At 42.5% G+C, this 25,447-nt stretch overlaps 3 protein-coding genes and 1 long non-coding RNA gene across 4 annotated transcripts in view; 2 read left to right on the forward strand and 2 right to left on the reverse strand.

Annotated features, from left to right (window-relative positions):
- Positions 1 to 1,674: 1,674 nt before the first annotated feature.
- On the reverse strand, positions 1,675 to 4,919 carry LOC135100318 (uncharacterized). Its single transcript, XM_064003157.1, has 2 exons — positions 3,911 to 4,919; positions 1,675 to 2,923 (listed from the first exon to the last, which is right to left on the reverse strand). Exons 1-2 carry the CDS (start codon positions 4,644 to 4,646, stop codon positions 2,622 to 2,624), a joined length of 1,038 nt encoding a protein of 345 aa, XP_063859227.1. The 5' UTR covers positions 4,647 to 4,919; the 3' UTR covers positions 1,675 to 2,621.
- A 2,925-nt stretch (positions 4,920 to 7,844) lies between these two features.
- Positions 7,845 to 16,028, forward strand: LOC135100591 (lysosome-associated membrane glycoprotein 1-like). Its single transcript, XM_064003635.1, has 6 exons — positions 7,845 to 7,994; positions 8,522 to 8,908; positions 11,829 to 11,956; positions 12,050 to 12,254; positions 13,650 to 13,835; positions 15,464 to 16,028. The coding sequence occupies exons 1-6, from the start codon at positions 7,961 to 7,963 to the stop codon at positions 15,613 to 15,615; spliced, it is 1,092 nt and encodes a 363-aa protein (XP_063859705.1). The 5' UTR covers positions 7,845 to 7,960; the 3' UTR covers positions 15,616 to 16,028.
- Positions 16,029 to 20,994: 4,966 nt separating this feature from the next.
- The window catches only part of LOC135100593 (uncharacterized), a 19,029-nt gene continuing 14,576 nt past the window's right edge, over positions 20,995 to 25,447 (forward strand). The window contains exon 1 of the long non-coding RNA XR_010268804.1: positions 20,995 to 21,073. This is a non-coding gene — a long non-coding RNA (uncharacterized LOC135100593). The remainder of the gene's footprint in view (positions 21,074 to 25,447) is intronic.
- LOC135100319 (uncharacterized) overlaps positions 22,018 to 25,447 on the reverse strand; it is a 5,660-nt gene continuing 2,230 nt past the window's right edge. The window contains exons 2-3 of the mRNA XM_064003158.1: position 25,447; positions 22,018 to 24,148 (exon numbers count right to left, since the gene is read on the reverse strand). The exon at position 25,447 is cut by the window's right edge and continues 174 nt beyond it. Of these exons, the coding sequence (XP_063859228.1) occupies positions 22,076 to 24,148; position 25,447 (2,074 nt within the window). The 3' untranslated portion in view covers positions 22,018 to 22,075. The remainder of the gene's footprint in view (positions 24,149 to 25,446) is intronic.

The following is a 25,447-nucleotide window of genomic DNA, read 5'->3' on the forward strand; positions in this document are numbered from 1 at the left end:
TTAATAATACGTAAAATATATAGAATACCTAGATGGTGTTTCGATGCTCTCTCCTCGGTACGGTGCGCATGCTCAGCGGCGTCACCCAATTTTGAGCCGGGAGCGATTTGGGACAGCAACAGCGCAGAAGTGTTTCAGAACATGTTCCCTGTCCCTTCACTTAATTCAAAGCTCAGAGATTATTTTCCAGATTCTCATGGGTATTTTCCCTAATGGTGATGCAGAATCCTTGATGAACTAACTTTAGAATCATGCAAAATCCTTAGAAATCCATATCACTTCCTCTAGAGATTATCAGAAGCTGGTTCGATAAGAGGCGGACATATTTCAGAATGAGACTGGTGAAACAGGTGCAGATTGTAAAGGCGCGAACAAGTCTGTTTACATGCTACACTTTCTTCACCATCTTTAGTGTCTTTTTTCTTAACCCTCTATCAGCTTGCAGTTTCGAACAAAACTTGACAACTGATAGATGCTACGGAAGTCAGAAAATTGATTCATATTGAGGGACGACACAAAACAGTGGAGGTGAGTGTGGGAGGTTAGTCAGCCTCTAACCACAATCGTACTCTTCATCATAGCGGTTTCTCTTCATCGGTGCAGTGTTTCAGAGTAGAATAAACACTCAGTTGGTGAGGATCACGAAATCGAGATGTGAAGCTCTTCCTGAAGGCGTCGCATTATAAATCGCCTTCGAGTTGTTGAGCTGAACATCAACATAAAAATCTTCGTGTGCCATATTGTCGTTATGTCTCTAAAGCAATTTTCATGCACTCTATCAGAAATTAAAATATTGGTTTAGCAGCTAGTAATGCAGCTGGAGTAAGTTATGGATGAAACAGCAAGACGTTGGTCATAAATCATAATCATGTTTATTAAATATTAATTATTGGTTACATAGTGATCACCTAAAACCACCTCAAAGTGTAACAGAAAGAGAAACATGCTTCTTATCTACATTAGTTCTTATCTACATCCGTTCAAGGAAAGCGAAAGGAATACACATTAATATTTCATCCCTTATCACATCCTGTTCGTGCCAATCCTGATATTTTTTAAGGCATGATCATGAAATGAGGTTGTTTATCTTCATAAATTGTTGAACTTGTTATAAAGGGTATTGTAACACTACCAAAATGAACTTATAAGTAGATTTTTCAGTACACGTATAAAAGTGAACTGAGACATCTGAAGTATATAAAAAAAAAAAAAAAAAAAAAAAAAAAAAAAAAAATTATATATATATATATATATATATATATATATATATATATATATATATATATATATATATATATATATATATATATATATATATATATATATATATATATATATATATATATATATATATATATAAAAGGAAGAAATGGATAGCCTTGGTCACTAGTCTCTCAAAAAATACGTAATCAAGAATTCCACGGTACTTTTTTATACAAATTATTAATATGAAATCACATTTCACATTCATCATAAATCCAAGAAGTATGTTCTCCGTTGCGAAACAGTGACTATAGTATTAATCTGTTGGGACGTGAATGTGACCAGGAAGAGAACTCGAAACTATCAGGCCAGAAGGACAAACCTTAACCAACCGGACCTCACCGGCAATTTACGTAGCTTTGATCATGTTTGTGCGTCCTGTCATGGCATTACCAAAGTATTACACACACACTCTCTCTCTCTCTCTCTCTCTCTCTCTCTCTCTCTCTCTCTCTCTCTCTCTCTCTCTCTCTCTCTCTCTCTCTCTCTCTCTCTCTCTCTCCAGAAAACTTGCCATACTATTCAGTACCATCTTATTTTCAGTGAACCCAACTCTGAATTATTTTATTAACAGGTCACAAATCATAAAGGCTATGTTGCAACCGCAAACAATTAAATCTCCACAAAGATAACGAAGTCTGTTATTCTTGCAAGAGTGACTAGTACGAAAACGAATCGACTGTTTTATAATTAAGAAACTCTTGTACTACTACTACCACTACTACTACTACCACTACTACTACTACTGCTACTACTACTTTAATGGGGCAAGTAAACTAGTTTCACTGTCTATCATATTAATATTCTGCAACAAATCTAGTTTGATAATACTGGTAAAAAATAAAAAAAAAATCCCTTGTAATTCTGTTAAAACAGTCAATGTCTTTTAAAGTATATACATTAGTAGCGCTCTCAAGAATATTTCTTTTCTTACAACTGGTGCCAAATCCTTCGTGAATTATCATTAGAATCATAAAAACACTTGAAAATCTTACTGACTTCCATTAGAACTTGTTAATCCTGTGCTTGTTAATGTCACATTGACACCTGCTTACTGAATAACTCTGACAATGTACAGAAATAAAGTTGCAGGTAATAAAAGGTTTGAATGATTTCATCATTAATTTTGCTGTCAGTGGTGTGTCTCGAAAATATTCTCTAAACTTTCTGTCAATAACTTTATCAAGCAAAAGGAAAAGCCACAACAGTTAAAGCGTTAAAAGTAGTTGAAATGAAGCGCTGAGGCATTTGACAGTGTGGTCCATTGTTTCACTAAGCAAGCCAGTAAATGACCTTAGAAAAATTGGTTAAGGGGAAATCATTTGTGCACCATGAACATGCTCCATTCTATTCCTTTATTAAACGCATGAACTAATTTCCCTACAGTTATTTGGTGATTTTATCTGGCAAATTTCTAAATAATCGTACACAGGTGACTCATTACATTCACGACTTGTACCATGATGCACACCCAAATTCTCGTAGATAGGTGACTCATCGCATACAGTTGCCACATTCTTGTAGATACTTGATTCAGTGACGCTCGGGTGTACTGGGGCAGCAGTGACAGAATCAGTGGACATCCATGAGTCTTCTGATTCCCACTCCTTGTGTGAATGATCATCGTGGTGGCCAGACTGGAAATGAAACCTCACAGCGTCTGTAGAAAGAAAAAGTTACCTTAATTTTGACAGGTGAATGGACCAGTACAAAAACAAGCAAGAAAACATGATTCGCATTCTAAGATGTTTCAGCGCCTCAACTACTCATCTGAACTGCTTTCAACAAGCTTAAGTAGAAGTTATAGGGGCTCTCAAGAGCGTTTTAATTATTCCAGTGATGTTTAATAGGAAATTATTCGTAATCAATGAGAAAAAAAAAAAAAACATGTAGGAACTCATCTAATCGTCTCTGTGGCCTTTTAACGACAGTCCTTACGAGAACATAAAGCATTTCAAAATATCTCCAGTGCTTTAACATCAGCTTTATTATTATTATTATGGTATGTATTATTTTCATCACGGTAGGATACAAAAGTTTATGAAAGCCAAGACGGAAGTAAGACTGTGTTTAGTAGAGAAGGAAGCAATTGTGTGAGACAGGCAGTGGACTCCCGAAGTGTGGCATGGAAGACCTTTAGGTGGTGTGAACAGCAAAACATACTCTGTATCACACGTATTATAAATTCCCTAAATGAGGCACATGAAGAACATCTCGGTGCACCTTAAGAATGTGAGAAAACTAAATCATCTCTGTATGAAGAAGACAGAGAAAATTCAAGGATTCAGTAAATTATGGTGTGGTGTCCCTGATTACTATGATGCACAGACGCGAAGCAAACAGATACTTTAAAGATATAGGAAAATACGCGACTAACTAGAGCTGCCTCTGTTTGGTAAGGGATAATTGAAAATCAACAGGACACGAGTACAATATACAGAGAACTGGATGCTCAAGTAAGTGTGAAGGCATCGAGTTTTGTGAAAAAAGTACTGAAAGCTGGAGCGGATTATAGGCAGCTGGGGATGCAAGCAAGGAACATCAGAGAGATTTGGTGCAGATCGAGGTAAGAGAAGAAGAGGATAAAGGGTTAGTATATCACACACACACACACACACACACACACACACACACACACACTACTCACCTAACAGTAATTGCTGCTTTCGCTTGAAATGGACTATAAACATCACCACCACCACAACCAACGCCACCAACAGGAACGTTGTTACCAAGACAAACAAGGGCAGAAACACCCATGGAGACGAGGCCGTTACAGAGGGAGTTGTCGTTTCTAAGGTAGTGCTCGTGTCATATGGATGGATAATGCAGTCAGAAAAATTTAAGAGTTGAACATTGGATGGATCCCGATATGCGAAGCTAGAGTTGTCGGGTAGTTCTTCTGCAATCCACCTTGAAGGGCCGTAAGCCACCAATGCGAATTCCTTGAAACTTTGTGGGTGGTAGTCGTCCGTGCACATCAACTGGCATTCGTCAGTCACGATGCCCATACTAAAACTAGACTTGTTGGTTATCGTACACCACGCCTTCATATGCTGCCACTTGCCACTCTGAGGTAAACACTGATGCCCCTCAAGTAACCAGGCTTGGAGCTGAGTGTCATCACTGTCAATCACTTGAAGAAGGAGACCCTGGAAACCATCCTCAGGCTTCCCAGCAACAGAAATACTGGTTTCGCGTGTGGTCTTGATGAGTTTTACTGCATTTTTTTTCACTAGGACTATTTCGGTACCATTATAGGTCGTGGTGGGGCTGGAGGTGCCTTCAGAACTCAGTGCTAGGAGAAGCAACAGCGACGGCAGTACTTTCACCATGACTTTCAGCGTGTGATTAATATTTTTCATGCTTTTTGATGTCTTCATCCTGTGACAAGGGTATTTTGTATATCATCGTCTGCATCCTGTGATTAATATGCAGTGCTCGTCATTGGAAATGTCGCAACCCGCTTTCCTGCCACGTATGGCAATATAAACCGGGTAATATGCCAAAGAAATTTAATGATTTTACAATTAGTATTTTGTGGGCATGCCCTTACGCTTCCTGCACTCTTCTAAATGCGCAGGAAGGCTGTCAGCAAGCGCCACGAGATGTGGCGCGAAACTTGTCCAAAGATGTGTAGCGCAGCTTGGAGCTTGGGTACCATAGAACAGTCGTAGGCACGTATATATCCCGCACATTCTCGATGGGATTCAGATCAGGAGAATTTGCAGGCCAGTCATTAAAGAATGGCACACAGCAGTCCCTGAGCCACTGCTTCACTGATGTGGCAGTATGACAGGGAGCTCCGTCCTGCATAAAAGTCACTCCACAGCACACCACGCCACTGCTCGAGGTTCCAGGTCTTGTGTTTGTCGCAGAAAGCAAGCCTCCTCTCCTGCTGGACGATAGAGGTGATAGAGGTTTTTGCAGCGGTGAATAGCTGCGGTAGCCGAGGTCGCCGTGGATGCGGCAAGACAGTGTCCTCACTGACACATCACCCAGCAGTCTCGGGTTTTCTTCGTTTATTTTTCTGGCTGATACTCGAAGACTACGTTCAGGTTTACGGTGTACCAGTCTCAGAGTTCGAAGGGAAGTTTTGTGTGTCTTTCATGGTCGTTTTTTCTTCTGTGTTACTGTGTTATTGTCTCCTTCTGTCATCCGCTTCACGCATCTTTGAATTTGGCGGACACTGACATAGGTCTTCTCTGAGATAACCCACGTAGAATGTCCAGCCTTGTGAAGTGACGTGATGGCTATGATGTCATCCCCTGACAACACCTTGTAGCCAGCCATTGTCAAGTTAGAGCTGAACAGCAGTGTAAGTACAAGCCTAGCGGGTGGGCGTCGGCCGGAGGTGTCAGCAAGTACACTTCCTATGGCAGCTGTGATAAGCAATTGTCATTCTTTCCCACCTCTGTACGTCATCTCAGACACTGAGGCTGAGTTGCCAGATATCTAATAATTTTACTTAAAGCACCCGCGCTGTACTAGAGCTAGCGCCAGTATTTTTAAAATTCAAACGACCAATGAAATCCCGGCGACAATTTCAATGACGAACACTGTATATGCGATATGTAGCATATCTTTGTCTGCGTTCTTTGATAATGGTGTATTTCCTTGCAAGCGTCCTAGAAGTGTATCTTAACACTGGCACTTCACGTAAATTCGCAGCTGTCGTTAAGTTCTAGTTACCATTTTCCTGCCATGAATCTTGTTCATGTCAGATGTTGGGATTTCAATAATTTCTTTTGTTTTTCTCCTGCTTGCCCTCATTCATGCTGTTTGATCATACAGCTGCAGTCACTTCGTTTCCTTAACCACTTCACTCCGTATACTTAAACATATTCTCTCCTTTAATTTTCTGTTCTTTTTTCATATTTATTTTCGTTTTACGAGCTCTGTGTTTTACTTCCTCTTAATGTTTTATTTATTTATTTATTTATTTATTTATTTTTATCATGACATACGTGGCTTTACTTGATAGTGTGCCCTGTTACTTTCTACCCTTTAAAAGATAACACTCACTCTGAAATCCTGCCTAGACATTCCTCTCCCGCTAACATTCCTCTTTTTTTTTTCATCCCCATCTCTTTCACCTCTACAATATACATATGATACTTGAAATCATGATTCATGTACGCATCTGCTGCAGGAAATTATCCTATCTCAGTCTCATATTAATCTGCACGCTGTTCATGTCTTGCTTGTGTTAACCTCCTCCCCCAGCAAGACTCCTCTTCCCGCCTATTATTATTATTACTACTATTATAATAATAATAATAATAATAATAATAATAATAATTATTATTATTATTATTATTATCATTATTATTGTTTTTGTTGTTGTCGTCGTCGTCGTCGTCGTCGTTGTTGTTACTTTTTTCGCAAAAGAGAAAAAAAAAGATGAACGACTGCTGCTTGACTGCCGTTCTCCAAAAAAATTGTATGGAAAAGAGTTCCAGTTGCGCTGATCAATTTTGTTCCACAGGTGTCTTGTTGGTCCTCCCTTGGAAAATTCAAACTGCAAGAAAAAAAAAAAAGGCAGAGAATGCCAGAATTTACCTGTTCACTGACTTCAGCTATACAAGATGAGTCAAAAGTCACGATAAGATTTTTTTTTTTTTTTTTACGCAGGATCTACATATGCAAATGTTGTATAACTCGTGAATCGCCTCGTGTCTGTCATGGCTGTCACATCTCTTGACCTGAAAAAGAAAGTGAATGTCTAGGAGTAAGATCAGAACATCCCTTTTAGCTCACTCTCCATGTTTAAATTTGATGTATCTACATTGCTGCTACCTAGTATATACTTTCTATAAGATCCAATAACACATTTCTAAGTATCTGCATCATAGTTTATTCCTCAAACCTCTATCTGTTCTTCAGTTTAAGTGATAAACGCGTTTTTGGATCAAATCTGGAGCGAATCAAATGATGCGGATCCCATTCTGCTGACTGTCCTTCCTCATGGTCAGTCAATAAGTGGATACCTGGAAACCCTAGAGGAGGTGGAAAGCTGAATGTGTTGAGTGGCTCCAGCTCTGTCCTAGGCTCGTGCGCCAAAGACACGGTGATGAGCGCTGTAACGAAGTGTACTCATGTTCATATAGTTATGTTCATCATCGCCCCTATTTGGATTTTGTGGGAAATTCCAATAGGTTGCAATTAAGTACTTAAGGAAGTACTCTTTTATTTATTTTTTTTACTATGATTTTTCGTTTTCAATGACAGAGTCCCTCCATCCCTAAGTGACATATCCGCAACATGTGTGTTAGAGTTTAAATCCAATGCGATTGTAGAATCACCTGTCGGTTTAGACAAAACAGAGCTCCACTACTGTATAATTTCCACTGAATAGAAGAAAAAATGTTGAGACACTTTCGAGCAGCGTCATTGTTTACGACCAAGATAGATATTGATTGTCTCGTAAGTTGTGCAAGTCGAATATTGAGTGAACAGGATGGAAAGTTGACGTGAGAGACGCATGTTTGGGTGAAGGTCTTCCCTCAGCATTATTTAGGCAAGTCTTCCCTGACCATAGGCAAGGCCTAGTGGGGCAGGCTGGGACACCCCACACCCCTGCCTCCTCCACACGCAGTCCGCACCACTGCTGCGCTAAAATCGATGCTCCTCCCGTGGCAGCAGGGGCGGCGAGGCGCATGTGTCCCAGTGGCTTGACTTTCACAGCTGAGGCAAGATGTCGGCGACGGCGGCTGCCTTCGTCTGCTTTGGTATGATACGTATCAATAACGTGCATTTATAATTTCCATGCACGAGCAGCACGTGTGTCAGTAGGACATGCAGGGGCCTGTAGGGCGAGTGTCTGTGGGTGTGGATAAGCAGGACTCTTCTAGACCTGGTCGATGAGGAAAACCTGGCGATCCGTGAAATTTTTATCAATACAGCTATTTTGAAGCCTTTCGAAGCATATAACCCAGAAAAGTAGATCAGCCTTTCCAAATGCATGTAAGCTTTGCTTAAACGTTGATGTAGTACTTGAGTTGCGCCAGAACAATACAACATTTCTGGTGACGGATATCGTTTAGCTCAGCCAGCTTAGTCATGTTAAAATCCATGGAGCAGTTTCCACTCGCTCTCCCGACATGCGTGGGAGGTGTATCCATTGATGAAGTACCTGATGCGTGGGAGTGACCGACGTGGGGGAAGGAGAAAGCTGAATTATAATCAATATACGATTTTTGTAATTATAGAAATTAAGTATAATTAATTACAGAGTCTTTCTCTTGTGTGCCGACAGCTGTGGTGGCGGTGGTGGCAGGACCCACTGATGTCCCCCCTGCCCTTACCCGAGTTCCGGCCAACACAGTCACTAGTGCAAATACAACCAACACCCCAGGCATCATCCAAGACACCACCACACACTCACCCTCAGCACCAGAGTCACAGCCGCCACCAAATACTAAAAAGAGGGCGGGGGCAGGCGCGTCCCCACAGCTCACAGACGAAGGTGCAGTCGACATCCCGCCTCGCCGCCACTCGCCTTCAGGGGGGGGCGTCGGGAACACGGAGCTTTTAGCTGCCAGTGCGAGGATCGAGGACACCAACAACAAGATGGAGAAGGACAGTGTTATTAGTGACGTAGTGTACGAAGAGCTGCCGGTGCCCATGGCCCTGAAAGGAACAGGTGAGGATCTCTGAATGCATCCACCACAGTGCTTGTTTGTTTAGTTCTTCTTTCGCCGTTTTTCTCGAATTAGGCGTTGGCGCCATGCACGAGTCATCTGTAGTTATTTCTCCCCCTTGCATCTTCTTCTGCAACTCCGATTCTTTGCAGTTTTACCGTAGTTCCATCACTGCATCACACTCTTTGTCTTCCCCTCGATCTTCTTCCCTCAACTGGATTTCTCTAGGTGCTTTTAATGAGTTCCTTGTCTTCTCTTCTTATTACGTGACCAAACCATCTATTTTTTTTTTTTATTTTATCACTTCGGTATGCATTCCACTCCTGCTCTCCTTCTCACTTCTCCATTTGGGTGTTTAGTTCTGCATGGTGCTCAAACTTGATGCTGCTATCATGCCGAGAAGCCTCCGTGTTAGTTCATAAACAGAACCTGGTAATTTAAATTTTGGCTATGAAACGAATATCAAGAAGGTGATTCAAGAAATGTTATATTTGTCAGTGATAATTAGTAAGATCAACGTGTCATTGGATTTAGAGGAACCAGTGAGGTTTGACATGCTAAGTAACAGTTTATGAGTGAAGGTGAGAATCGAGTGCGAAGTTTATCTTAAAGTTTTCCCTATAATACTGCATTGATTCTTATTAAAGGTTTGGTAATCAAGGAATGGCTATCTCGTTATGGAAAAGGAATTAGCGTCTCACACCCAGAGCATTCAAGATGACGCAACATCAAACAAACTTAGCGTCAGGTGCGCCCATATAGATGACAGCCTCGAGCCATTACTGAAAAAGTACGAGCAAAGTTGTGACGAGTGGCGTGGGTTGTTCACTTCGTTTTTCAAATTTAAGTGGACGTTGTGCATTCGTAGATAATGACATCTGATCACCACTCATTTCTCCTTTCATGCTTTTTTTTTTTTCTGTTATCCGTCTTTGCTCTCTCTCTCTCTCTCTCTCTCTCTCTCTCTCTCTCTCTCTCTCTCTCTCTCTCTCTCTCTCTCTCTCTCTCTCTCGTGTATCGGTTTATAAGCTACGCCATTTTACATCGTGTGTATTCTGTCGCTTTCCATCAAATTAAGGGATCAAGGCCCTTGGAGATGATCACAGTCGTATTCTCTCCAGACTTGATCTTGTATGAAATTTTTCTTTCAGTCAATGCAATTCTTTTTTTTAAACGTTCTCCTCTTTTCCTCTCATGCGCCTGAAATCACAGACTTTTTTTTTTTAACAATCTAAGGTTATTAATATTGTTTTGCACCTCGATATTATCTACTATTCACTGCTTCCTCCCATAGGCTAATATGGCAGGTATTCAGAATTGCTTTGCTGTCTCACCACGACTCTTTTCAAAGGTCACATAGATGATTAACCGGGTTCTCAAGACTGTTTCTCCTTTAAACAATGTAAAAAGTTTGTTAATTTGTCACTAGAACCATGAAAAAAAAATCCTAAAAAACCCAAATAGTTTCAAGTAGAGCTTTTGAAAGTAGTGGAGATGCAGCGCAGGAGTGTTTCAGAATATGATACTGTCTCAAGGTACTGGGAGATTCTGCCTCTTTTTCAATAATCTCTAACCTGATCTATCCCTAAGCTGGCGCCGCACTTGGATGACTGCAGCCTGATGGGGTCTACACGGGTTGGCCTTCACGGATCCCTGCAGGATTATCAGAAAGTTCTCGATATACGCATATGCCGCACTTAATGTTGATGAAACTTTTGTATTTCGTGGTTTCTACTTAACAAGGACTAACAGCCGTCATACACACACACACACACACACACACACACACACACACACACACACACACACACACACACACACACATACAAAGAAGTCGTGTGTGCAAAAACATTTACAGTTTAAAAGGAAAATCACACACACACACACACACACACACACACACACACACACACACACACACACACACACACACACACACAGTGCAAAAATGCTGATATCATTGAAACCAAGGTAATTATTTATTCATTTAATTTACAGACCACAGAAATTGACACAGACTTTGGGAACAGCATTTTTGGACTCTATTGAAATAATACCCCGGACTTTGAAGAAAAATTAGGAATCTTAAAGGTGGAGGTTGACATACTTCTTTCCCTTTCTTCCATTTCGTGCAAATGTCCTCATGCGAAGTATAGCAATTTGATCTTTCTCAAATCATCATTGGGGTCCGTCACTGTCAGTCTGTTACTCACCTACGTAGTCATTCATTAAGGCTGACGTGGACCTTCACTCCTATCACATCACCTCGTCACATCAATTCTCCTCCTGCTCCTGCCTTAAAATAATCAATCAGTCAGTCAGTCGTTCAGTCTTCCACGTTATGATTCCTTGCCTTTGTATCATTCCAGTAATGTGCTAAAGTGCTCCAAGATTTACTTCAATACTAAATTGCTTTATGTTGCAAAGACAGCTCAGTACCGAATATGTTTTATTGAAACGTGAATAATAATATAATGAAATACTTAGCTTGAAAAAATTGATTTAATTTAACGTAAATATGAATACCAAATATATTAAATGAAGCGTTAATGTATATTTTTGTATTTTAACTTATACTGCTTTCCCTTATTAGTGACAATTTTCATCTCCACCACCAGCACCACCACCATCACCACCAGTGCTGCTTTCCCTCTCACTAGTGATCATTTCTACCTCCAACACCACCACCACCACCATCACCACCAGCACTGCTTTCCCTCTCACTAGTGATCATTTCTACCTCCACCACCACCACCACCATCAGTATTGTTTTCCCTCTCACTAATGATCATTTCTACCTCCACCATCACCACCACCACCACTACCACCACAACAACCATCATCACCACCACCACCACCTCCACCAGCACCTCCATCACCAACACTTGCCCAGACTGCAGGCATGGTTGTGCGTCTCCTCAGATACCAGCGGGTACATACGGAGCGATGGCACTTACATAGTGAACGACGACGACGGCGTGAGCTGCGTGATGTTTTACTTCAAGGCCAACGTCAACATCTACTACCCTGACACGAAGGGCGACTACCTGGTGAGCCTAGAGAGACATTACCGCCACTTGTCACGACACTATAATACCCAGACCTAAAAGTAACTACCCACTCACCTCCTGTCTTTTCCCCAGAACACTAAAGTCTACACCCCTGACAACGCGGATGTGAGTGGTACATGCGACAGGGTAGGGAAGGTTTCCGAGATCAGCGTCTCCTGGGGGGCCTTCATTCTCTCCCTCGCCTTCGGGCAAGATGACGTCACCGACACGTGGTTCGTCTCCAGATTTAACCTCACATACAGCCTAAATGATGCCAAGTTCCCCAACGCTGCCCAGGGTAAGAAACGCTTTGCTCTCTTATGACGAGTATTTTCAAAGGCTACATATAGGATTAGCCGAGTGTTTCTCTTGTTAATAATGTAGGAATCTTATTAATTTGTCCCCGTAAAAACATCCTTAGTGACCTTTATCTAGATGCATTTGAAAGTAATGGAGCTGCGGCCAGAAGTGTTTTAGAATATGGTCCGCAGTACAACTGAAAGAAGAAAAGGGAATCAAGATTTGGCCAGTATTTTTAAACGTTTTGCTCTCTCTCTCTCTATCTTAACCCTTTCTCTACGATATGCAACAATTCATAGTACTAAAAGCAATGCATGGAATCTTTATAAGGAATTTCCAGGCGGTATAATGCTTGGAGATGACTGTAGAACAAGAAGAGATGTCTCAGAGTGATTAGTAATTATGGAAGGATGTGTCAAATAGTAGTGAAAGGTTTCATAGGCCACAGAAATGACGAATTAGATTTTCATGGGTGTTCTTTTCCAGTGATGATGCAGAGTTATGAAAACATCAAGAACTTTTAACTATAGACTAAAATAACAGTTTTTAAGAAAGTACAAAAAAAAAAAAAAAGAGCATTAAAAGATGGGGCACATCAAACTCGATTCAGTCTTGTGGAAAAACTAGAACACACACACACACACACACACACACACACACACTTCTTTTCATTTTACTTCACTACTACTACTACTACTGCTACTACTACTACTACTACTACTACTACTACTACTACTACTACTACTACTACTATTACTACTACTACTACTACTATTACTATACTTCGAGAAATTCGTTAAGGTAGAATGGAGCAATTGATTTATAGAAGGTCTCTGCATCTTCACACTAACGACGTTGTTTAGAATCTAACGAGCTATCCAACTGAGAGTCATTTAGAGCGGCGCCTTATTTGGTCAGGAGCCACGAGTTGTGGGCCCTTCACCTTCAGGCTGACGCTGTTAAACCAAACCTTGCAGGGATGAAGTGGCATAATTGCTTAATTTCGCCTAAAGATTACTCGATCACTAACTAATTCACTAACCACTTACGTTAAATGGAATGGAAGGAATTATGTGGCCATGTCTTCCCTGTTTTTCTGTCTGTCTTTTCTCTGTTGTTTTTGTCTGTCTGTCTGTCTGTCTGTCTGTCTATATTTTGTCTGTCTGTGTCTGTCCGTCTTCTTTTTTTCCTTTTTTTCTTTTTGTCCCTTTTATTGCCTGTCATTTTCTTCTTCTTCTTCTTCTTCTCTCTCTCTCTCTCTCTCTCTCTCTCTCTCTCTCTCTCTCTCTCTCTCTCTCTCTCTCTCTCTCTCTCTCTCTCTCTCCTTCCCTCCCTCCCTCCATCCATCCCTCTCTCTCTTACCTGACATTCACGCCCTCGCCTCCGCATGCAGGTATCGGGCAGGTCTCGGCGGTGAGTAAACCTGGACGCAAGTGGTGGCAGACGAGCAACGCGCGTTCCTTCCGCTGCCTGGTGGTGCACGACGTGAGGCTGACCGACGCCGCCAACCACACTGCTATCCTGCATTTCGACGAGGTGCGCGTGCAGGCCTTCAACAGCGAGCCTATCTTCAGGACGCGTGAGTGTTGCGGCTCCTAATTACTCTGCACAAGATTGTACAAGTTTTTCTTCTTTCTTTCACCCTTATTCTGTCCACCTCTCTAATGCAAGAATTAACCAGAATTCTGAATCATTTATCGTGCTCCTATTTCTAGTAAACTCTGGAACTCCCTGCCTGTATTTTCTCCTTCCTATGACTTGAACTCTTTCAAGACAGAGGTTACGAGACACTTATCTTCTAATTTTGCATGACACTTGATTTTTCTTTTGGGACTGTCACCTGAGTGAGCATTTTTATTTTCTCTCTTTTTGTTTCCCTTGGCCAGTGCCCCTCTTACATAAAATAAAACTCTTTCACTGTTGTGGTTATCCTTTGTTATCTGTCCAGACACTGTAAAAAAAATGTTTGCATGGAGGCACTGTAGAAGAAAATAGAGTATAGATTTTCTTTTTTTCTATCTTTGCTGTGGTTGCCCTTTGCTAGTATCCAGGGTACTTTAATAATGGTTTCCTTGGACTTATTGAAAAAGAATAGAATGAGTAGGTGGTTATGTTTTGTGTTTTCAAGGCTACAGAATTATTCATGAGACTGTAATTTAGGAAACTGTCTGCAGGAAGATGTAGGTAAGTAAAGGAAAATTTGAGTAGTAACGTAAGTATTAAAGTTCTTAATACTGCAGTAGTGTATGAGTCTGTTGAGATGAGACGTGGGAGATACACTCAGTCAGAGCACTAGTAGGCACCGGCAGAGGCTGTAATATAGTATTCTTGTTACTGAATTTTTAGAGATTTATTTTTTTAAAGATTTTTTAATGTAAGAGGGTATGTAAGAGAGGACTCTGGGTTAGGAAAAAAATGGAAAAAATACCTACTGAAGACGTCATTACGAGTACCCTGAGAATGTAATAAAAAAGGGTTATCCAAAAGTCGGTGGTAAGTGTCCACTTGTATTACTTATGATTCCTGGTTAATTCTTGTACATAATCGAGTGTAATTCTCCCTCTCTGCAATATTGTATAATTATCTCCCTTTGTAATAGCGTGTTATACTTGTCCTTGTTATTAAATTTAGAATATAATTTAGGATAGTCTAAGATAAGAAAGGTGTGTTCGTTTGCATTCAGGTAAATTCATGGTAAATTCTCCTATGTAAACATGTGTAATTCTTTCCCTTTGTAATAATCCGTAATTATTTCCAACATTATTAAATTTAGTATAGTCTAATATGTGGGAAGGGTGTCCATTTGAATTTATGCATGATTCCTGGCCAATTCTTCTATATAATCGTGAATAATTTTCCTCCTTTGTGATTTGGCTTAATTTTTGATAGTCTTACGTAGATGTGGACGATATGTTCACTACTCCATTTGTGTTCAGGCACGATTCCTGGTTGATTCTACTACATGATCGTGTGTAGCTCTTCCCATATGTAATTTTAGATACTCTTAGATGTGGAAGGTGTGTCCCTTTGTATTTATGCATGATTCCTTGTTAATTCTTCTCTATAACCTTGTCTAATTCTTGCCTTTGTCATTGAATTCAGTTAGTGTGTACCTCAGTCTCGAATGTGGAAGGTGTATAGGTATTTAGGTATGATTCCTGATTAATACGAGTCTATCTATAACCGTGTGCCGTTTCTCCTGCCCAGCCAAGCACTGCAAGCACCGCGTTCACCGGGACGAAATGGTGCCGGTGACGGTGGGCGGAGTGTTGGCAGGCTCCACGCTGCTCACCATCCTCGCGTACGGCATCTTCAGGTACTTCAAGATCAAGAAGGTTCAGTATGACATCATGGAGTGACGTGCCCCAGCCCCGCCCTCCTCCCCTCGTCTCCCGATTCGCCCAACCGACCCATCCCCCTTGCACGGTATTTGATCCTTCGTAACCAGCCTCCGTGATCCTCCTTACCACTCAGAGGCTCCTGTGTGATAAGCAGCGCCATGACTAGCCTCCATTGAGTCGCGGGAGGTTCATCCATAAGCCAGCAGATGTTTTAGAGTGTATCACGTTTCCGCGGCACGATTACTGTAATGTTTTTTTTTTTTTTTTTCATTTTTTTGGGGGACATCACGTGTAAAGCAGCCCCTCACATATGCTTAGTGTGGGTTAGTTTTGGTTAGATAAAGTTTAAGTTCTCTCTCTCTCTCTCTCTCTCTCTCTCTCTCTCTCTCTCTCTCTCTCTCTCTCTCTCTCTCTCTCTCTCCATCTATATACACACATCTATTTATAACCTCATCTAAACTAACCTAACCTAACCTAATCTAACCTGATTTAATCTATCCTTACCCATGGCAAGAGTGGTTAGGGTGGCTGTTCCTCATGTGATTTTTCTTTTCTTCTTTTTTGGCTTCTCGTCTTCACGGAGGTTTGTAGATTACTATGCGAAACTATTGTATTACCAAGTCGAGTAGGAGAAAACGACAACGTATGTACAAGCTATATAGAATGAGGAAGCACTGCTCACATCCGCTGCTTCAACCCGTAGCATTGTTTGTAGCGCAGCAGCAGCAGCAGCAACATTTTATTAACAAAAAAATATCCGGCATCTCCAATAAGAACACCCATCTAGAGGCATAGTCCTGATCAGAGGTGAGTTAACCTGCTACACTTCATGTTTTTCACCGTGTTCTGCGCCTTCCCTTTACGCAGTCGCAGACCCTATGATCCACCGATACTCCTATAGGATCTGGCCATTGGCATATTCTGAGCAGATCAAGGGCGAAACACTCCTGCCACGCACATCCACTACATTCTAAAGGCTATATAAGGTGAAATTACACGGGTTTTTAAGGATGTTTTTTTTATGGTTCTAGTGACAGATCAACAAGATTTCTACATTATTAACAGGAGAAACACTCTTGGGAACCCGGCTCATCATCTCTGTTGCCTTTGAAAGTAGTCGTGGTGAGAGAGCAATGCGTTTCAGAGTACGGGCATGAGTGTGGTGGGTGGGTACTCGATTGTCCGCCGTGGCTGTACCTGAAGGACTGGGTGTGCTGTATTTTGGTGTATGCTGTATTTTGTTCGGCTTGAAATCATGAGTCAATTACTTATAGGAAAAAAAAAACTAAGGGAAGTCTAACGTGGCTAAAATTTTGAACCTCTCTGTTTCTCTCCGGATTCATCTCTGTCCCGCCAAACAATGCATTCACGTTTCGTCACTTGATCTCCGCTACAACGGAACGTGAATTCTGCGACAAACTAAGCAGAAATTTAATATATTCGCCAATGGGACTCGCTGTTGTTCCCTGAGCCACGTGGCCGCCAGGACGAGGCTGAACTGATGCGTTAACGCTGAGGTGATTCAAGATAGTAATACTCGGTTCAGTTTAAGGCATGAAGTATATTACTAAAATCTCTCCTGTTAGACAACCTTCACAGACACAGCAGCAGCCACGCCAGTCTTGTTTAGGCATCATTTGCGATATCTTTAACTGAGTAACTGTGCTTCATCTTAGGCCAAGGAAGCAATGATGAGTGTCGTGCCTGGTAAAAGCTTGATCAACCGACAAACACACAACAGCAGAGCACGCGGGGTCGGCAGAATAGATAGATGGATGGATAGATGGACGGAGCTTTGGACCTTATTCTGAAACACTTTTGCGCCGCACTTCCACTACTTCAAAAGGCTCTTGTTGAAATTACATTGGTTTTTAAATGTTTTGACGGATTTAGTGACAGATTAAAAAGATTTCTACATTATTAGCTGGGGAAACATTTTTAAGAACCCGGCTAACCGTCTCCGTGGCCTTTGAAAATAGTCGTGGTAAGAAAGTAAAGCGTTTCAAAATGTGGGCCAAAGTTTGTCTCCCCTGTTGATTGACATACGTAGGAGACTGCGGTAGTTTGTCCCTGGCCGATGTTTGTCATGATCAAGAGATAAGGTAGAGCAAAAGAATTAACTAGCCTTGTGTACGCTGTGTGAAGTTATGAGCCATAGCAATAATACGAAAGGGCTGGAGGATGTTATCTCGAAGGTGTGTAGTTTTGAGAGGGAATGTATAGCAATAATGTAACTCAATAGTACCCGGAACTCAGATGACGGAAGTGCATTACTAGTTAACTTTCTAGTGGGAAACGTTGTGGATACAGTTAGCTGCTAAAATTTTTAAGGTTTCAGATTCATTATGTGGAAAAGTACGTAAGCTTAAAATATGGTAAACTTAGCTACAGTACAGCGTGTGTAGTGCAGATTACTGTCACCTTCGAGAGGTAACGTATGTTGTGCTTCTAGTTTGCGTATATTTCTTATTATGAACGTACGTATTTTGCGAGATTCAGGCACACTCACAAGAACTGACACTTCACCAGAGGCATATTATTGCGCGTGGGTCATACGTCAACAGAGTGCCTCGTTCCGGATCAAAGTTCCAACAAGGTTCATTTGGTGTTTCGGACGCCTCGATCCACTCCGCTCATCACTCCCTCACAGTTTGGCGGCGCTGCACTCTGTCTCTTAATAGTTCACTTAGTGCACTAATGGAAATTACCTTATTGGATATTTTATCATAAAGTAATGTTATATGAACGTTAAAGTTAGGTAGTAAGGCCCCACCTCTCCTGTTGGCGAAGTGTGGGTGGGCGTCGCCTTGCGTGGGAGTGTGTGAGGGAGTCTGTCACCCTCCCGGACAGCGAGGCAGCCCCGATGAGGGCTCGAATATATATAAAGAATAATGAATAATCCAATGGTTAAAGTGCGTCGGTCTATTAGTACACGTTTGATGGATATTCAGGAGTCGTGGTCGTCACTGGGGACTGTGTGTTCCCTTGGTGTGAAGCTCAAGGCGCGCGGCCGAAACAATAGTTTTCGCCTTGAGCTGTGCGTCTCAGGTCATGAAGCGACTGTGAACTCATTATTAAATCCTCGTATTGGTAAAGCCACCGAGTTTGTCTTCGGCCACGACCTTTTAACCACTGGAATGTTGTTTGTTTTGAGTCACGTCCCCCTCCCCCGGTGACTGGTAGTCCTGTGTAAGGATCGAATATTGTGATTTTAGATGTGAAACTTTTATTGTTATGTAATGAAAGTAACTTACAAGGGTAGTGTACCAATATCACGTTGTGCTGTGTTGGCCATTGTTGCCGCCGAGAGCTCCTTCCAGCCACAAGCGATACCTTACCACGCTGCGTCCCTTACCTTCCCCGCCGCACCTCACACCCCTTGAAGAGCACGACCCATCCATTGTCCCTGCCTGCACCCTGCATTCAACTCCTGCGCACCCCGCTCTCTCTCTCTCTCTCTCTCTCTCTCTCTCTCTCTCTCTCTCCTCACGCACCTCCCATCCTTCATCCCCGAGTCTCGCAGTGTCTGGCAGGAGCTGTACCGAGTCTTCCATGAGGTGCCACGTGACCTTGTGATAAGCCCCTTGCCCCCAGTCCCCAAGTGGGCGTGGGGGCGCGGGACGTGAAGCAGCACGCCGCCGCCCGCCCCGTCCCGCCCGTCACAGTATCACTCCACGACCACCGAGCCCCGCAGGTCCATAAGACTCTGCCAGCGCTTCCTTTCATTGTGATTCTGAGTAACTAGTGTTGACACGAAGTAGATTATATTTTAATAGTGTTGATAACCAGGTGCCAAGTGGAGTGACGCAAGTGGCGGCCTCCCTGCAGCCGCCACCCACGAGGCAGGGCGCCAGGTGGCGGTGGCGCCGCTGCTTCACCTCCGCAGTGGAACAAATGTTAGTAATCCAGAATGATAGTGGTTCATTTTGTACTCCTAAAAGGACTCCTGTTTATTATCATTATTATTTTTTTCGGAACATAGCATTACTCTTATGCATATCACGCTAGCTAAAGCTGTGGCAAAATTTTATTCTTTCATGTTTCGGGCAAACAATATCTTTTTGTGTAGCTCTTGATTACGTCATCAATCCCCACAAGCAGTTGTATGATGCCTGGAAGCTTTGACGAAATTGTGCAAGGCATGACTGAGTGCAGCTGTCTCAGGGAGCACCAGGGGCTGACTTCGGCTCCACAGCGCCTTTAGGCCAGACAGCTACGAGTCTGCATGATCCTCTGTCTCACATCACAAAAGAGAAGTATTGAAAACGTGTGCTAGCGATCCTGCTGGATTCATGTAATCCATTGCGACATATCATGTATTGTATGGTCATGGTGTATTGACATCAGTGAAGCAGTGACTCATGCACAGGGCAGTAATTATGACAACCTAATGAACAACTACCACGTTCAACTTGCTCGGCTTAACCTGCTTCTGAGTTCAGCTGCCTCGTCCACCAGGAAGACTGACTTGACAGTACTACAGTTGCTAAGTTACTCATTGATTTCCCGAGGCATTTATTTGATGTAATCATCGCAATAAATAGTGGTAAAATAAATGTTTTTCTCGTCTCCCAAGCAAACCATCGGAGGATTGAAATGAAAGGTCACACCAAGGTAACAAACAAACCCAAAACCTCTTTGTTCATTTAATCTTTAACTGCTACCTGCTGCAATTAGTGATTTTATCAAGATGAGGTGTACGAAAAATTTACACTTTGTGTGTGTGTGTGTGTGTGTGTGTGTCTGTGTGTAAGAAGAGAGAGAGAGAGAGAGAGAGAGAGAGAGAGAGAGAGAGAGAGAGAGAGAGAGAGAGAGAGAGAGAGATTTAAGTTGTAAAGCGTTTGAAATCAACAGTATAGAAACTTAGAGACTGTAGTACACTAAGGAAACTGCTGCAAAAGTGTAACATTGCCTGAATGCCGTCCAGCTAGGCAAAGGAGGATAAAGGTTGTATTGTGTTAGAGAATTAAAGCACAGCACGTAGGGCTTAAAGGTGAGTTAACGCTCAAAGGTTCAGCTGTAGTGGTGGTCTGGGCGCAACACTGGTTCTGCTCAGATGTTACATAGTGTTGAGACTTCCTTCAAGGTCTAGTGAACTCCTCAAAGTAAAGAAAAGAGGTACTATATAATTGAAGGTGCTATATAGGTAGAACACTAGATTATTTAAGGTCGAGTGAAGAAATGAGCTTGTTTTAAACTCTAGGATCTCAATTAGACTCTAAAAGCCGAGGCCGCCCCTCAAAAACCTAGGATCATGATAACTGTACAATATATGTTGTGAAAACAATATCCTTCCGGCAAAGCTAGAAAATATATAGTTTTTGGACTTGGCGCCAGAAGACCACAATGCATACCATCCGCTGAGCCACACCACCCCGCGATCTTGATCTTGATGTGTGTACACCGCCTGCCCGGTGCTCGCCCCGCCTCACTCGCCCGCTGGAGGTCAACGGCAACACCACGGCCAGCTTGTGAGGTAAGTTTATACGTTGTTTATTCTACGTACCGTGCGTTACAGGTCATGATAGATAATTGACGTGTCGGTTGAGTAAGTAACAATGAAGTATTACTGACAATTATGGAACTGTTTTTTTAGAAATAATATATAAACACACACAAATCGAGATAATCACTGAAGAAAAGCTCATCCAGTGCTTAGGTAGTACTTTTTTATATAGACAATTAGGCTACTAATACTAATACTACTGAGCAGTTCACTTCCAGTTTTCGCTGGCAGGACGTGGGAAGGCTAGATGGGTGGGTGCGGGTAGGTGTTGCTCTGTGCAGATAAAGAGAAAAAAAAAAAAAAATTGGTAAAAAGATACTGAAATTAAATTAGAGTGCTAAGCGTGTGGTGCGTGAATACTGGTAGTGCAGTATATAGTTAGGCATTTACGCAGACCTCTGGCGCGCATACAAGCTTGCTAACAGGTAAGAGCAATTCACTGTAGTTGGCGGATAAGAGCTGTCTGTGGCAATACAATATTTTACGAATACTTTACCGTGGAATGATTGCGTTCCGTATTATGAATGATATAATTAGATATAAGCAATCTAGGAATACGACCTTAGCAAGCATCGCCAAACTCCAGTGTGAACTAGTCAGCACCTCGTTATGCTGAGCTACAAGCACTTTTACCTCCTTCCTGGTGTAGTCTGATCTTACGTATTCTCTCCGGATATTTTTACTTTAGCTATGAAGCCCATTTCCCCCCTATAAAAAATCATGATAAAAAATAAAAAAAAACTTGCATCGTTTTATTTTATCGCCGATTCCAGCCTTACAAACTTGAATAATGTGACAGGTGCGAGCACACGCCTTTCCGCATGTTACATTTTCACACACACACACAAATGGGATATACCAAGTCAACACAGTGCAGAGTTCAAGTGATCATAAGACGGGGACGAGGAGTGTGCTAAAGGAGACGGGGAAGAGTTCCATAAACTTCTCGCCGGGATAATGAGCCTCCTGCGCTTACCCAAAGATGTAACTCCAGTAGATCACGTTAAAAATGGCAAAGAGGATGAAAACGGAGTACCTGGCGATTGAGATGTAGCCTGCAGTGGTGACGCTTACCTTCTCGTAGGTCCTGAACTTCTTGGGCGGGGTGCTAGGTGGGGAACCGAAGGGCTGCACTTGAATCGTGGTTGGCACGAACGGGGTGTCTGCCATACCGCTGATCTTGTCTCCCAGGGTATTGTCAATGATAGTGTGGAAAATGATAACCAGGAAACTTATGACGATACAGAAGAGAAGCCAGACATCCACCATCTTGAAATAGGATGTCTTGGGAAGCGAGGCAGACACTTGTGTGAAGAGCGTGGCCATGACGAGCAGGGCTGTGAGGGTTGTCATCACTCGCACCTCGAAGATGTGTGGGCGGAAAAAGAGGCTGACGTAGCTGATGATCAGAAGGATGAGAGAGGGAGTGTAGATGTTGAGAATGGCGTAACCTGAACGACGCTCCAGAGGGATACGAACCTTGACCTCACTGTATTCCCGGCTGTTGTCATAGAGTAGCGTGGGCTGGCCTAAGTGGTACTCCAGCAGCAGCTCGCTCCCGACGTATATGGCAGACGTGGCGTTGTCATTGAAAGCGAGGTAGTTGCTGGAGGCCGCGAGCATCTTGAGGTGCATATCGCAGTGCTGGGAGTCGAACGGATACAGTGACAGGTCGAAGTCACACACGAAGATGGTGTTGTACTTCCTAGACAGCACGAGTTCATTTTCTCCCCCAGGATACAGATCCACTTCCCCAGGGGCGCCGGGGTCCCTCTCCCTGGAGGGTGTGAGTTGCTGCAGGTGTAGGGACGTTTCCAAGTCCACTACTGTGTGCTGGTGGTCACCTGTGTTGGTGAATCCAATGATAGGTGTCCAGAGAGTGATCATGCTGCTGTGGGTCACTTTGTTGAGGCTGTTGTTAGCTTTAAGGTTGAGGAAGGTGAGACGGTTGTCGTACCAAATCATCTTCAGATCGTAGGTGAGTTGCATGGTCATCTTTGTCGTCTCGATGGTTGCAGTTTCTATGGTGATTTTGAGACCCACCGGCAAACTCCCAAGCCCTTGCTTCTTGTTTGGTCTTGGGGGAAGATCTTGTTTGTAGTTTACTGGCTTGGTGATGAGGTCGCAGTTCTCCTCGTCGCTGTGGTCCTGGCAGTCGTACTTTAGGTCGCAGCGGTTCTCATGGGGTATGCAAGTGGCGTCATTGCAGGTGTAGCTTCCGTCCTCGCATGGAGTGAGGGCCAGTGTACGCGGTCCCTTCATCTGGTCACACACTTTAGTTTCCAGGTGCCAAACTCGCCGTCCCATCGGCATGCCCATCGGAGCGTTAGGGTCTAGCCTGGCCAGCGTCTTGTTCTTGACCACGTTGACCCACACCCACTCGTCGCCATCTTTCTTGATGTGGTACTCCCCGTAACCCTTGAACAACAGGCCTCCCATCTCCTCTTGGTAGGCAATGAAATTTATGTTGCGCAGCTCCTGTTCACAAGTCCCCAGAAAGGAGAAAATCTGCAGCTGCTTGAACTCGCATATCGAACACCTGATGTTTGTGACACAGTTAATGTCCGCCAAACCAATTGGCTCGATTTTGACGCAGTTCTCATAAAATATGCCATTTGGTTCTCCATCCTTCCAGGCCACTTGGAGGGCTGGGGCGTTGTCATAGTGTGTCACCCAAGTGTTTTCTTCCTCCATGTCAATAAGGGATGTCCAGAAATTATCTCTGCAGCGCATCTTTTCATTGGGCCAGGTGTTGGCAGAAAGATTGAACCAAAAGTACACCTCCTCCATAGTTTTTGGAAGAGGCAGGTGTGTTCCTAAGGCCTCGCAAATGTAGAAAGCAAACTGCCGTGGTCGTTGGGGAAACCAGAAGTAGATGGTGTCTCGGGTGTGGTTACAGAAGTGTGAGAGGGACACGTAGTACTCGGAGGTGTTGTTGAGTTTCCAGCCTCCCTCCCACGAAATGTAATTGCCCTGGTGGTCTTCCATGCAATGCGCCATCTCCTGCACGAAGCTCTGGCTCAGCGGGTAGTCCCACACATTAACCTGTAATACGGATAAGTCTTTATTGGGAGTCTTTTGTCTGTTTTGTCTGTCTATACTTTAGCCATCCCCTCTTACCCTCTCTTTCACTCACTCCCTCAAATGATTTCACTGATGCTAAATCGTTTGCAGGAGTTAATACTCAATATTATGATCAATCAGGAACATAGTAAACCTCTACTGAAGGCTATGTTCCCCACCTATCATCTTTTAAAATATCGTCGTTTCAGAATTATCGGACGTAATTGATTTTTTGGGAAAGTTGACGTTTATAAGCGTGGTATAATACTGTAAAAATCGAACGAGGGGATAAAAGATTAGCCACTATATTTAGCGAAAGGAATATAGTGGACCTGAGGACATGAAAGAAGCTGGTCAAGTTCAACAAAGTATTTTATATCTGAAAACGATTGAGAATGTCTCCCGCCCAATGGTGTACTTAGGGGAAGTGGAAGGTTCTGTCCGCACGTGGTGACGAGTGACAGGAAAGGAAGGTGGGGAGGGACTACCATAGAAACTAAAGTATATTTTATTCTTCTATCACGTTTTATTATATTAATGGTCTGCAAGTTGCTATTATTTACTACAATTTTATTTACCTAGGAAGTTCCGCGTTCATATTTCGTCAATCTCTCTTTCTAAATATCAAAAGTGAATTAAAAACAAATTACTTGTTTATTACCCATCAGAACATTCTACTTTTACCGCGTTTCCGTTTGCCCGCAAGATAGTTTCAAAAGTTATCAGTGCTTTTCTTATATATACATTTATTTATTATTTAGGTAAAAAGCGGGGGAAGCAAGTCTATAAGTAAAACTTTTTTTTTCTCACACGGATTCAGATATGTATGTCAGCATTTTATAATATTCCCCAAAATCTCCGTCAGCATGCCATTTACTGAAAATCTCATGGTTTTTCATGGAAATCAACGGAAAATGTATTCCTCTCCATTTAATTTCATTAATATGCTCCACATTTTTTTGTTTAAATATCAAGGAAAATTAGTCAAGTTTCACAATAAATAGTGAATGACTCATGTAGGATTCACATAGATCTGAAGAGAAAATGTCCCATTTTTTGTACAATTCTACAGAGAACGCTTATAACATTTGCGAACACTAGTATTCCGAGGCGTTGGTGAATCATCATCTAGTTAAAACTTCTGACATCTATTCATTTCACTGGCAGAGGGACAGCGGTGGAAGATTTCACGACGCTTCTTAAATTTCGGATGATGCTTTTATCTCACTGTACTATATAAGAACTGGCATTTAAATAAAGGCTCTGGAGGGTCATATAACC

The sequence above is a fragment of the Scylla paramamosain genome, chromosome 5 (assembly GCF_035594125.1).
Source record: "Scylla paramamosain isolate STU-SP2022 chromosome 5, ASM3559412v1, whole genome shotgun sequence".
NCBI classification, from domain to species: Eukaryota; Metazoa; Arthropoda; class Malacostraca; order Decapoda; family Portunidae; genus Scylla; species Scylla paramamosain.

Excerpts from the sequence above, each read along its gene's own strand:
- LOC135100318 (XM_064003157.1), bottom strand. The coding sequence starts at position 4,646 with ATGAAGACATCAAAAAGCATGAAAAATATTAATCACACGCTGAAAGTC. Across the intron at positions 2,924-3,910 it reads AAAGCAGCAATTACTGTTAG|ACGCTGTGAGGTTTCATTTC; the intron begins GTGAGTAGTGTG and ends TTCTTTCTACAG.
- LOC135100591 (XM_064003635.1), top strand. The coding sequence starts at position 7,961 with ATGTCGGCGACGGCGGCTGCCTTCGTCTGCTTTG. Across the intron at positions 8,909-11,828 it reads CATGGCCCTGAAAGGAACAG|ATACCAGCGGGTACATACGG; the intron begins GTGAGGATCTCT and ends GCGTCTCCTCAG. Across the intron at positions 11,957-12,049 it reads ACACGAAGGGCGACTACCTG|AACACTAAAGTCTACACCCC; the intron begins GTGAGCCTAGAG and ends TCTTTTCCCCAG.